At 52.0% G+C, this 14,062-nt stretch overlaps 1 protein-coding gene across 1 annotated transcript; it reads left to right on the forward strand.

The window, feature by feature from the left end:
* The first annotated feature begins 237 nt into the window (after window positions 1-237).
* Window positions 238-14,062, forward strand: CHGA (chromogranin A). Its single transcript, XM_064460611.1, has 8 exons — window positions 238-459; window positions 826-872; window positions 4,882-4,975; window positions 5,407-5,475; window positions 7,670-7,768; window positions 9,410-9,916; window positions 10,364-10,827; window positions 13,514-14,062. The coding sequence occupies exons 1-8, from the start codon at window positions 252-254 to the stop codon at window positions 13,595-13,597; spliced, it is 1,572 nt and encodes a 523-aa protein (XP_064316681.1). The 5' UTR covers window positions 238-251; the 3' UTR covers window positions 13,598-14,062.

Consider the following 14,062-nt stretch of genomic DNA (forward strand, 5'->3'; position numbering starts at 1 on the left):
GGAAACACACCCCACAGCCAGCCCTCTCCTGCTGAGTGTGAGAAGAAGGAGCGGCTGGAGCCCGGCGCTCTGCTGCTGGAACCCTTTGCCCGGGCAGGCGGGGGGGGGTCGGGAGGATCCCGGCGTGTGGCTGCTCCTCCAGCACCCGGCGAGCCGTGGCGGCTGATGGGAAGGCTCTGTGCGCGGGGAGGGGGGAGAGAGGAGGAGGTGGCTTCCTCCTGACGCCATTTCCGAGGGGCTGAGATATATAAATGAGCCGGTTGCTGCAGTGCCCCATCTGGGATCCTCAGCCAGGGCACTGCCGTAGGCACGCAGGGTGCTGGTCCCACGCCGGCGCCTCGCCTGGAGCCCCCGCGCCGGGACTGACGCACCTTCGGGCCCCGTCTCCGTCCCCCCTCCGTCCCGCCCGCACCATGAGCCGCCCCGGACTGCTGGCCGTCCTGCTGCTGGCCGTGCCGGGTAAGTGCGGCCGGGCCGGGGCCGCGACCCCCGCTCCCGCCGCCCGGAGACCCCGGCAGCGCCGCCCGCCTGGCCGCGCGCCCGCCCCGGCCCGTCAGCACCGCGGACAGCGCCCGCCGCAAGGTCACGGCCCGCGGCCGCGCCGGCCTGGGGACTCCCTCCCCTCCCCTCCCCTCTCCTCCCCTCCCCAGGGAAGGCTGAGGGGGGCACGATGCACACATTCAGCTGCCGCACTGAAGGACCACTTCCAGCAGAGAGAAATGCCCCTCTTCACCATTCCCATTTTTAGCAGGATAGGATTTCTCAGCTTGTCTCCCAGTGGAGGGGAATAATCTCTCTTTTTTTTGCCCTCCCCTCATTTTACAGGCATCTCCCTTCCTGTGACAAACGACATGAATAAAGGGGACACTAAGGTAAGGATGGGCCTGTAGTGGAAGGGGCAAGTGAAGTTGGAGATGTGATGTTTAACCTCCATGTAGCTGGCTGGCTTTTGGCTGCCCCTGCAGAAAAGCCCTGTAGGAAGTGCCAGGGATTTGCATGAGATCCCTGCAGCAGGATCCATCTGCCCCCTCTCCCTCCTACTAGGATTTACCCTTTGTGCATCCACCTGTGGGCACCTGGGCAGGAGGGAAGTCCCTCAGGATGTATCAAAGGGACCAAACAAGCTTGTCTGGAGAATGGTGGGGCTGGGGCTGGAGGTTGGACACTCCCCAGTCCTCCTACTTTCAGCTTTTCAAAGCTCCCAACAGGAGGTGACTCAGGTTAGAGTGGGGGGAGGCATGATTCAGGAAAGGGCATCACTGGAACTCTGTGCATTTGGGGGGGTGTATACATCTGTGTTTGTATGGCTGTGGGGTGTGTGTTACTTAAACATGCATGTTACTGAAAAATAGGCAACTGGCTACTCTCAGATTGCTAATCTGTCCTCAGCTGCTGCTCAGCCTGTCTGGATCTCTACAAGCAGTGTGGGACTTGGCTGACCTCTCCAGCCTTCTTTTATAGGCTTCTGTGCATACACCTGTGTCATACCTCTCTGACATTCAGAGCTGCACTTTGCAAGTGTGGGCACTCCTAACAGGCTTTTGGCACCTTTGGGTAGGTGTGCTTGCCTGTGTTTACCTGTGACAGACCTCCCTTTCCTGATATTGTAAAGCCTATAATCTTTCAGACGTGCTGAACTCTTAGCTGCCCAGATCAAGATTTCTGCAGAAATTAATGTCCAGAAAGGAGACACCAGCCTTTCCCCCACTACCTCTTGAATGCCTTTGTTTCTTGAAATCTTCTAGCCACATCATATTTTTCCCCAGGGAGTAGTAGGGGAGGGCACTTGTACAGTGTCTCCGCCTGTTACCTTCAGGGCAAGCACCATGAGATATGCTTCCCTGTATCCTATCAGATGTGCCTGGGCCTGGAGACCTGTTGTTTTGTTAAGAACTTTAGCCTGCTTAGCCCTTGCTGGGACTAAGCCATGATCTGTGAGCCACTGGGTGCCTGCTTCAGGCTGTGTGCTGCTAACTGAGAAAGGGGCACTTGCCCCTTCAGCTGGCCATGCCAGAGTAGGATGCTCATTCGGCATCTGGTGGGACAATCCATTAATTCCACAATTTTCTTTGTGAGATCTATTCCCCAATATGCTTTGTACATAAAACATGGCACTTGCCTGCAAGCCACGTTTAGCTTTTGTGGAAGCTGGTGCAACTCCATGGGTTCCACATGGGTTCCACTTCCACTGAGGAAGAACTGTCTCCCAAGCCTGTCTCCTCCCTGGGTACTGCACTGACACAGGCTCTAGCCAAGAGCAAAGTCAGACCACACCTTTCTTTTGAGTTTTGCTGCAACTGGAAGAAGCCATTAGGGCTTTTTCACCTTCACCACCCTCTGGGACACTGCATTTCAGTGAAGGAAGTCCTGGTTGCACAGGACAGAGCAGGGCAGGGGTATCATTACCTGGGTACAGCAGTGAGCACTGCAGCACTTCCTACACACCACACTGCTTTCAACATGCTCTGTGCCACCTGCATTTGCGGGTGGCTCAGTGCTGTGAAATGGGTAGTCAGCATCTGCAAGCCTTACCTGAGCAGGTCATCAGACTTTTCTTCCACCACCAGCTTTCCATGGGGAGTGGAACACGACCAAAGCAGTTACAATATCTCTGGTGCTTGCCCGCTCTTGTGCTTGAAGGACGCTATTTCCTACTTAGTGGCATACGTTTCAGAAGGGCCTGAGCCCTTCACCACCAGAAGTGGTGAAGTTTGTCCTTGTAAGGACATGATCCTTTGGGGATTTCTTTGTAGGGACAGTATGAGCAGCTCTTAAGGATCTAGTTACATGCTCACAGTTAGAGGATAGTTATGGCAAAATTCCAGTCCAAGTTCCTGCACTGGATTAGTTACATTCATTTGGAAAAGATCTCCTTCATTTTCTGATGCAGGCTGTTATTTCATGACCTTGTGAAGTCTCAGTCTGCAAGACTTGCTTTTCCAAAAAGTCAAGGAGAGTGTTTTAAAATGACTGCACTCTGCATTTCATTATGTTACAAAGTTCCTCTGCAGAGCTGGCCGTATTTCTGTGGTGACTGATGTGTTTCTTTGTGTTCAGACAAAGACCTTAAATCAGCTTAGAAGTCCTCAAAAAGCTTATATAGAGTCTTTCACTGGACCAGGTTTTTATTTCTCATGCTGAGAAAGTCCTTACTTCTGAAGTTGCATTGAATACAGCTGCAGTAAGTGGCTCCAGAGATTGGGAAACATGGGAGGAAAGTATCAAAATCTGGGGTTTGTTCTATTTAATAGTAGAGTGAAGTTACTCAAAGTCATCTAAAATCAATATTAATGGCTTGCTTGTGGTACAGAAGAATGATACCAGGGAAATTTCCCTGCTTCCTTTTTGTTAGATCTTTCCTGTAACATTTTTAATCCAGCAGGCAATCCCCTCAAACTGTGAAAGAGTTAAGAGTTCAGCATTTTATGGTTGTGATCTGCAAAAGCAGAATTCTCTTCACACAGGTTTTATTTGCCCATTCCAGATGGTCAATGAATATATCCAATTGCTTGAATGAGCAACATTGTAGATGACTGGGAATTGCTGGCTTGTGTTTAATTTCTACTGCAGCCGCAATGCTTTGCTCTCCTGAGAATGGCACCTTGTGAGGGAGGTCAGGGCTCTTAGGGCTGCCTGCAAAAATCACCAGAAGAAAGAGGTTTAGTCGGTGAACTTTTGGCCCCCAAGGCTTACTTGTATCCTTTTTTTCAATGTAGCCTCTTTTTTTTTCCTCAGGCATTTGTGAGCCCTGCGTGCTTTTTGGGCTGCTTTATAAATAACCATCCTTTTGAACAAAGCAGCCTGATTCCTGCACTACTAACTGGCACTGGACTGTAGTAAATGCTGCTTTCCCTCCAGTGTGACCATTTGGGTCTACCATGACCACACAGCAGGGATCCTGGTGGTGTGTCTCAGTGTGGCAAGGGTGCCTTCACCCCTGCCAGAGGTGCCACCTTGCCTTTGTGCCTCTGGGTTTCATTCTTCTACCACACACACGGCACTAGGTGATCCCTGTGGTGCTGCAGTTGCATGGGTGAAGAGCTAAGTCTGCAATCTCAGTATAAGTGACAAACTAGATAAATAATGCTTCTTATTTCACACCAAAGCAAAGGGCTGCTGGAAAGGGCAGGCCCAGAGTTCATCCTGTCTGGGAAACCGCCTCAGGCAATTAATTGCAAATGCTTCAGAGGGAAGTGTGGGAAATTCCTTGCTTTCAGATGACCTGCCTCCATGAACAGCTCTTCCAGTCTATAATAGATGGCTTGAACACTCAAGTGCAAGGTCAAACACTTCTCCAGAGTGTATTGTCCTTCACTAGGGCTTAAGAGCAGTATTTCTCATCCATGTTCGAAAGTACAATTTGCCTCATGTCACCTGCCATGCCTGGCTGCAGACTGTGGTGCCCTTCTCAGGACTCAAATAGCTTGCAAGATTTCAAGGCCACCTGTTGAAGAGCTTGACCACTTGTCACTCTCTATAACCTCTCAATGAGCCCTTTTATGAGATGCAGGTTGAGATATATTGACTTAAAAGAGGATGTTTTTCAGCTCTGTATGTATATACCCACATCACCTTTAATCTCCTGATGTGCCCAACCTCTGCAATGGGCTGGAGTCATGAGATCCTCAGCTGAAGTGTGTGTCATGTTGAAGAAGCTCTTTCCATTGCCACATGTCATTTGCTCACCTCTCAGTGTTGGGAGGTACCTTCTGTTCTTGCATTAGGTTAAAAAGGAACTGAACATTCAGTTCTGGCTCAACCAGAAAACCAAGAGGATCTGTGCCATCATCTGCTGCATTTTAGCCTTGGTAACAAATAGATTAAAAAAAAAAAAAAAGACAATAAAGCAGTGCTTTAATTTGTATTTTTGTCTCTTTCCAGGTGATGAAATGTATTGTAGAGGTCATCTCTGATACTTTATCGAAGCCAAACCCCCTGCCGATCAGTGAGGAATGCCTAGAAACACTCAGAGGAGGTACAGGCTCCGATTTAATGCTGGGTATCAGCAAGAGCAGCTCTGGCAGAGACACAAGCAGGGGCTGGTCCTGCCCTTACACATGCTCTAGCACCTCACAAAGGGTCCCTGACACACTCACCTTCCTTGTGGTCACCTCACCAGTCAGCACCAGGCTGCAGAAGCAGGGATGGAGTTGCTGCTCAGCCCAGGCCATGTGTCATGCTGGCACTGCAGCTAGGGAAGGCACTGGGTGACATGAAGTTGCCTGGTTTTCACAGGACCATCTTGTCATCTTAACCACATGGTTAAGAGATCTGGCAGCAAAGCAGGACAAGGGAGAGAAAAGAGTAAACAAAGAGGGAGGTGGCATTTGGGGTTGTTTTTCATTTCCTGGGGCTGGGGGGAGGTTGTCTTTGACCACCTTCTGTACCAAGTCTCCCCTGTTGCAGATGAACGAATCATTTCTATCCTTCGCCACCAAAATTTATTGAAGGAACTTCAGGAAATTGCGGCTCAAGGTACGTTTTCACTGCAGTTATTTGGGAAGAGGGGCTTTGTCTGTTGTAGCTCCTTGCACAGTTTGTTTTTGGTTTGTTGTTTGGGTTTTTTTGGGTTTTTTTTTTTTTGTATTTTACAGTAATTTGACATCATATAAATGTGCCCCAGGAAATCTAGTTCTAGGATTTCCACTAGAGACTGGGTGAGTGAGGACAGGAATTTTCTTATAATAACTCCAGTGTGCATCTAATGATTTAAATGACTGTTAATGTAACTTGGTGGCAATGCAGAGTATAGGCATTTTGGGGTGGGAGAACCCTAAAAGGAAACACCATAATTTAATCCAACAAATAACCACTAGCTCCCAAGCTAGAATGAAGGACAAGAACACCTTTGCTGTTTGCGCAGCTGGAGTCTAGCACTAAACCCAGGTGTGGCAGAAGGGAAGCCTCACTGTGCATTGAGCAGGACTTGCACCTAAAAGACTCTGATGAAAGCCCCCAGTGGGGGTTTTCCTGTTGGCTTCCTTAGGTTGAATGCACATTCCTTCGGTTTGCAGGGGTGTGGGCAGCTCACCACTCAGTGTGGGAGCAGCAGCAGCACAGAGCTGGACGAAGGGGTGTGCAAAGGGGAAAAGGGCTATTCTCAGGTGCCCAGGTCCCCAGAGCTGGTGTGCAGGTCCCAGGCAAGGCTACTTCAAAGCCAGTGCAGGCCCCTCTGCCCAGGTGGCCTGGCTGAAGCTGCAGTAGGGCTCTCCCCAGGCTGCAGGAGAGCAGGTCCCAACCTTCTCTTGCCCTTCTCCTTGGAGTAACCCAGCTGGCAGCCCTCCCTCTCCAGGGCATCCCTGTGCCCTGCTCCTGTTTGGCAGAGCTGCCAGGGATGGCTGGGAGACAGTGCCACCAGACTGCTTTCAGAGCAGGGAAGCCACACACGCAACAGGAAGAAAGGAGAGGGAAAATTCAGGAAGTCAAGATTAGGAGAGAGCCCCATGTAGCTCTCAAAGCAATAGTTTGGTCACTGCCCAGATCCCACTGGTGGAGGGGCTAACTGGGCAGTAACTGAAGACAGGCTCTGGGGATGCTCTGAGGATCCAGAAGAAAGAAACCTGTGCCTCTTCAGTGTGCTGGGCTGCTGCTGCCCAGGCACGCCAGAGCTGTGAGCAGGAGCGCCCAGCTATCAGACAGGCTGTGCCATACAGCACGGAGTCCATGTGTAGGGACTCGTTTCACAGAGGTGCATCTTGCTCCACTCTTTCCTTGGCTTCAGCCCATCATACCATTTTGTCCTGGAGTAACATGAGCTCTAATCTACAGATAACAGTGACTGGGGATGGGAGAGTTGTGTAGCCTGAGGGAAAAGCAAAGGTCCTCTCTGTGCTGGCTGCAGCTGGCCCTGCTCAGGCTGGAGAGGCCACACCATCTAGCTCTGCCCCATGTAGGGCTAGAGAGGCCTGGGCTGGCAGTGCTGGCTCTTACCTTTTCATTAAGGCACAGAAGCAGGTCATGAGCTGGATTAGGCAGGGCTTGCTTGGCTTGCAATTCCTGTGGGATGGGGCTGCCTGGGGAGTGCTGGTGCCTGGACAGCTGAGCTCTGACCTCCAGCTTGGCCTGCCTTCAGACAACACTTTCTCCAGGGTGCTGTTTTTGTCATGCTGGCTCCATAACCCCAGAGGCTAAGGTGTGGGGCCCTGGGGCCCTAGACCATCCCTGGAGCGGGAATGAATGCTGCTCCTCCCTCCCGGGGATTGGTGGGAAAGCAGCGCCTGGGGAGACGGGACCCCATGACCAGGCAGGAGGGCACAGGGTCTCTCAGTGCTTGCCTCAACAGGAGTATGTGGGCAGCATCTGGAAGGAGGAAATTTTTATCCTTCAAAACCCTGATGTTTAAGTCTTTTGTTGGCCTCAATATGCTGCAGTTCAGCATCTCTTATTCCCTAGCTCTCCATCAATATTAGTTTTCCTAGCAACCCTGCTTCTCTGTTTGTTTAGAGACCTTTTTCTTTCCTGCAGGTGATGTTTTTGATGGTGTTTTGTTACTGCAGTTGATTCGCATACCCTCCAGTCTTGTTTCTCTTCCCAGCTCCCCTTTGGCAGATTTGTCCATTGTAGAAAATACGCATATAATTATAAAGGAAACAGAACTATTTTCCTACCTCTACTTTCTGAAACACAGGAGGGGATGTTGCCTTTCTGTACTTTTTGTCACTTGACGCAGGTGCCAATGAGAGAACTTGGCAGCAGAAGAAAAATAGTGGTTTTGAAGATGAACTTTCCGAAGTCCTTGAAAGTCAGAATGACAAGAACAAGCAAAGAGGTCAGTGTCAGCCTCCCCCCACCCAGGAAATCCAGGTCAGGCTGTAAACAAGGATGTTCTTTCTAACAGCCTTGATATGTCCATCTGCTTCTCATTTAGGCATCTTCTTTGATGCTGCCGCTGACACACACAAGCAACCCGGTGTTTGCTTTGTTCTTACTTACTAGCTTAAACAACATGTAATTTCTGAGCTATAGTAACTGCTGATGGTCAAGTTACCAAACCAATACTGATCTTTTTCACCCTGCTGCCAACACTGTCACTCACTCCTAATGCTTAAAATGAGTCACAGCCAAGGAAATCCCATGCTGAAAGACTCAGTGATACAGGCAGGAGCAATCCGGCTCTGCTCCCACCACCCTTGTTTCCAGGCATCCACAATATTAGGTTACGGGTCTCTCAAGAGAAAATTGAACTTGGGATAAACACAGTGCACACACCCACAGAAAACACCTGCATCTTGGAAAGACCACATTCAGCTGGGATTTCCCCTTGTCACTACGCTCCTATGGCCTGGATAGAGACAGGCAGTGCAACAGAAAGGAGGGATTGGCCCCTTCCCTTTCCCACATCAGGAATAGATGATGCCAGTGTGGGGTGAGGTGATTTCTCATCCAGCAGCAGTACCCCTGCAGAGGGTCTTGAGCAGGCTCTGGGCTGTGTGGCTGAGCCATGGCAGTTCAGCAATGACACGCCATCAGCCCAGATCTGCCCAAAGCGACAAGGATCAGTACCCCCAGGGGCTGCTGCTGCAGCCAGCACAGCCAACAGCCAACAGAGAGGACAGGTGGCACTGGGTCTCCCTCCTGCCAGGGCAGACCTGAACCTTTTGCACCAGCAGTATGGAGACTGCACAAGGATGAAGCATGGCACATTGGGCCGTCCAGGCCTGCAGGCAGCCCACTGACACCAGCGTGGTGTCACTGGTGGTCACCAGCCCTACATGACCAACTCGCTGCATCCCCTCACCCCAGCACACTCCTCAGCCCTCCTTGAGGCTGTGCTCGCCTTTCCATACCCATCTGGCTTTTGCCACTGCTCTTTAGCTCCCCATCTTTTCTTTTGCAAAGTGATTTCTATGGCTAACTGTGTTAAAAGAGACCAGTCTCTGACACGGACAAGAGCAAATACCCAGCCTCCATTAAGCTCCTGCCGAGTAGCTGCTTTGCAGAGCAGAGCTGGCCCCACCCTCCCTCTGGCTCACTTGCAAACAGCCCTGGCTCCCTCTTTGACCTGGTGGAAGAAATAAGGATGCAATGTTAGTGCAGCACGCAGAGCAGGGAGAGTTGTGCAAGTGCCGTATTATGCTCCTAAATAATTCCATTTTACATGCGATCTGGATTCATGTGGGGCAAGTTTGTTGCTTGCATCTCAAGAGAGGGTGATGAGGACTGTGCTGCAGCAAGGCACTTTGGCATATGTTTAACGTCAGCCTTGCAAGTCTCTCCAGGAGAGCAGGCACCAGTGAGAGCACCGCATTGCTTGAACACAAGCATATGTTGAAGTGACTTGCAAAAGGATCCATGGGCTGGTTAAGCAGATTGCTGAGCGGGGCTGAAGCTCCCTGAGAAAAGCACAGGCTTTGCTGTTTGTGAAATGAGCTCTCAGGAGATGTGTCGCTTCTCGCTCCTCCCTCTGCAGATGCGGCAGGGAAGCGCTCTGAAGAGGAGCAGCCCACGGGGTCGCTCGCTGAGCTGGCAGCACAGCAAACCCAGCAAAATGAAGATTCGAGAGAGGACAGAAAAAACAGCCTGGAGGAGAGGGACCCCAGGTCACGGGATGCCAACCCTAGTGAGAAGGAGGATCAGGAGGAAGCAGAGAGCAACGAGATCAGGGACACAGAGGATGCCCGGCGAGATGAAGCTTTGGACAATCACATCAGTAAAGACTTCAGTGAGGATGAGCAGCAGCAGCGAGGGGATGAAAAGGAGCAGCCCAGAGGCCTCAGGGACAGCCTGGAGTTCAAGGATGAGGGAGAGGAGCCATCCAGAAAGGGCCAGGAGCAGAGCAAGGAGGCAGCAGGGGAACGTGTGGAGCGGGAGGATGATGGAGGAGACGATGCTGCAGAGGAGGACCCTACCGAAGCAGAGAGGTCACTTGATTTGGCTGAGGAGGACGAGGAGGCTGAGGAGATGCAGGGAGATGACAGTACGTATCCCAGACGACTGCACTGATACCTACCCCGGGGTGAGCTGAAAGCACTGAGACAGATAAGAGGCTTTAAAGCCTAAAAGTTCAGGCAGGTGCTTACCAGGTTTACAGAAATACCCCCGCTGACAGCCACCCAGGCCCCTCTGCAAGCACCCGACTGTGTGGGCCCACGCACAGTGGGTAACACAGGCCCAGCAGCTGCCTCGCTGCCTGCTGCTCAGTTTTCATAGCACCGGAGGACAAGTAATTTGTTTTTCTTGAACTTCCTGTATGGTTTTTGACTGCTGCCTCCATGCCTTGTTACTGACACGGTGATGTGAGAGTGGGTGTTTCCAGAATGCTGAGAAAATGGTCCTAAGTCAGAAAACCCACCTTGCATCATCCCTGAAGGCTTGGTTCAAAGGTTAACATTTGTGCTCACTGTTGTGTTTAATGCTCTTTCAGATAATGATGATGCTCTGGGATTTGGCAAAGATGGGCGGAGCTCTGAGGAGGAGGAGGAGGAAGAGCAGCCCGGGGCACTCAGAGGAGGAAGACATCACCTGGAGGATGAGGGGATGCAGGAGGAGGAGGACACCTTCCAGCTCAGGAATGCCAAAAGTGAGGAGATGGAGGAGGAGTCCTCCAGGGAGTGGGAAGCCTCCAAGAGGTGGAACAAAATGGATGAGCTGGCCAAGCAGCTGACATCAAAGAAGCGCATGGAGGAAAATGATAGCGGGGAAGACCCAGACAGGTCCATGAAAATGGCATTTAGGTCCCACAAGTATGACTTCAGTGGTCCAGAGGAAGATGTGAGAAGGTCATGGAAGCATCACTCAAAGAAGGACAGCAGTGAAGGAGGCTTCCCGCTTGCTCCCATGCCCGAAGAAAAGAAGGATGAGGAAGGCAGTGCTAACAGGAGAACAGAGGTTGGTGTACATAGGCTTAAGAATAAATCCCACACAGTTATTACTTGGGAATCCAAACTATGCTTGGAGATGTGGATGGTACCTTGGTGTTGTGCAGCCAGCATTGGCTCTCTGTGACATTAAGGAGATGCTTTGTGACCTTCTAGTCATGCAGCCCTAGGTGTTATGGAGATTTGCAAGTGGCTGTGCCTTTGGTTTTTATACAGTTCTAGTGACTAGTGCAAAAACATGCCCTGCCCCAGAGTCTTAAAAATGCAACAGGACTTTAGCACTGGCCTATGTTGGACATGGTGAACAGAGCTATATCTGGAGCCTGGGGGTCGGTCTTGTGTCCCAAAGTCCCTCCAAGTCAAAGGGAATGCTTTCCCTGGCTCAAGGACAGAGTGAGTAGTGTTAGACCTCCTACAGAGGTAAGCCAGGGGTGCAGCTGTGGTGAGAGACCTGGGGCATTGGAGTGGAAATGGTCGACAGATGTAGGAATACATCTAAGCCAGGTTTCCAAAGTCAGAGACCTCCTTCCCTGGTATGTTGCATGGTGCAATGTGGTAGCTCAGTGCCTCCCTGGCGGCCAGGAGTGGCGGTTTCAACTCTGTGCTGAGATATTTAGGACGGTGCAGGGGGCTGAAGAGCGGGGCTGGGCTCTGCGGGTGTTTTCTCTGAGACAAGCCATGATCAGGTGCCTGGGAACAAACTCGGGAAGCAGATGGGTGAAGCCAGTTTACTGCAGCTCTTTTGCCTTCAAAACACCCCTCTTGCCTTAGTTACGCACCAAGACATTGCCCAAAGTTTGACCATCGGCATCCCTTCCCTTGCTGAGAGGTCATCTCCAGTTGTGATGGTTCAAAGCAAAGCCAAACACCGAGCAGGGATGCAGCGGGTGCCTGCCGAGGAGGTGGACACCTGCCCCATCAGCACCACCTGCTCATGCCCCAGACCTCTCCCCCAAGAAAGCTGCTCCCCACCCGCCCCTGCGAGTGGCTCTGGGGTGCACCTTGTCTGCAAGGTGGTGGACTCAGCCTCTGACTGGGAAGGAGGTTGCTGAATCTGTAAAACTGCTATGTTTACAGTTGCAACAAGACTTTTTGGCTTGTTTTTTTTTTTTAAACTAGATCAAGGCTTCTGGCAGTCAGTGAGGAGGTGTCAGATCAGGCACCCAGCAGTGAGGGAAGGGAAGGCACAGGCTCCAGCTCTCCCAGAGCAGCTGTCATCCTGTCCCCTCTCCTCACTTTCAGGCCACATGGCCATGTGGCTGGGCCAGTGAGGCCAGTGTGGGCACAGCTAGGGGCCGAGAGTGCTGTCCCCTGCACTTGCTGGGGCTCAGCCTGAACGGCCAGGCAGGAGCAAGAAAGCCAGGGCACATGGGCACAGTGTGAGGCAGTGGTTTGGGTCTGACCTCTCCTCTCTTCAGGTGCTGTGGAGGGCAGAAGAGCACAATTTTCTCTTTCTGGGGGCTCCGGTTGCAGCCAAAGCTCCCCTCCAGCAAGGCAAGCCTCAGCCAGCTGCTCCCTGACTCGCTTCAAACAAAACACACTGGAACAGCCGCTTGGGCTCAGTCTGGCTCTCCTGGGTGCTGGTGGGCACCCCAAGCTGCTGGCACACTGCTGTAGGTGGAGCCTTCCCAGGGGCTGAGCCAAGGGCCCTGTGGAGGGGCAGGGTGACTTTTTCCTTATTCAGGAAAACAGCTTAGGGATGAGAAAAATTACTTTTTTTTAAACATACTTCATTTTTTTCACACCAGCCACATACGCAGTGCAGGCCAGTGGCTCAGCGTTGGCCTGTGCTTGACAGCTGCTGCAGGCGGCAGCAAGGCTCTTCTCCCTCTGCACAGGCAAGGGGCCGTCACCTCAGCTCTGCGGCCAGGAAAAGGCACTTTTAGCACTGACAGCCCCAAGTTTTTTCCCACAGAGGCTGCTGCTGCGCTGGGCAAAAGTGTGATCTGCAGCGAGCCCCAGGTGATGGCAGCTGTGAGGGACAGGCAGAGCTGGGTCTGGGAGTGAGACAGGGCCTGTTGTGTATGACCAGAGTTCAGGCAAAACCGTGCAGTTACCAATCTGAGTACCCATGCTAAATAAAGTAGCTTCAAGTAACAGCATAGAAACACAAGAGCCACTATAGAAAGGCCACCAAGCAATGGACAGCTTGAACCTTTATGGAAGCCTGATAGCTTCCCTAGTCACTATTTTCCCAAATGGAAAAGCCTCTTCTGGTACTGGAGGTGCATGTGGACACCCAGCATGGCATGGGGAGAGGGAACACTGCCGTCCTCTCCACAAGCAGGGCACAAGTGCAGCATCAACAACTGCATCAACACAGGCACCCAGTGCTGCTGGCAGCGCCCACCCCGGCCCCAGCTCACTGGCAGCCGTCTCCCTCCAGCCCCACACTCTGGAGGGAGAGACCTGTCAGGGACCGCCCTGCATGGCAGTGGGGCTGGGGAAGGACAGTGGCTGCATGTCTTGTCCCCATCACCAGCTGCAGTGATTTAACATTAGGACAGGATTAATTAGTTGCGCACAGACATCTGTCCAGAGGGGCAAATGCAGGAGTGGGCTGAGGGGATGGGGCGAGATGGGACTGTGCTTGTGCCACCGCTGGCAGCTAGCCCCAGGCAAGGCTTTCTGTAGCTCTGGGGCACGAGGGCTGCCCACCCGTGGCTGCTGACGCATGTTGCGGGCTTTCATTGCAGGACCAGGAGCTGGAGAGCCTGGCTGCCATCGAGGCCGAGCTGGAGCGCGTCGCTCACAAGCTGCACGAGCTGAGGCGAGGCTGAGGGCCCCAGCCCTCCCCACGCAGGTGAAAGCCACCACCGCCACCCTCCTCCCTCCCCACCACATTTTCATGTCCTGATTTAAATGCAATTAAGCTGGAGCAGAAGCATCGTGCCTAGGAAACCGACTTTGCTAGCACCCAGGCCTGCCTCCCTCGCTGTAGTATTGTGCCCATCGCCGCTTCTTCACCTCACGCTCCCATCTGCACGGACGCCCACCCGCCCGGCTGGGCACCGGTGGGCACAAAGCGCAACTTACACGTGTATTTTCTGTCCGGGTGGGGTTTTTTTCCCTCTGTTTTTTTAAAAGACAAGACAGCTTTCTAGAAAGTTCTCCTTCCACCGGTAGTTTCACTGGGTAAAAAACTGCAATAACTTGTTATCTTTTGATTAAAAGCTGAAAACTCTGACTGTAATATATTCTATATAAAAAATTTATCTAAGGAAAAATAAAACTGCAGTGGGTTC

Source organism: Phalacrocorax carbo, chromosome 9 (genome assembly GCF_963921805.1).
Source record: "Phalacrocorax carbo chromosome 9, bPhaCar2.1, whole genome shotgun sequence".
NCBI classification, from domain to species: Eukaryota; Metazoa; Chordata; class Aves; order Suliformes; family Phalacrocoracidae; genus Phalacrocorax; species Phalacrocorax carbo.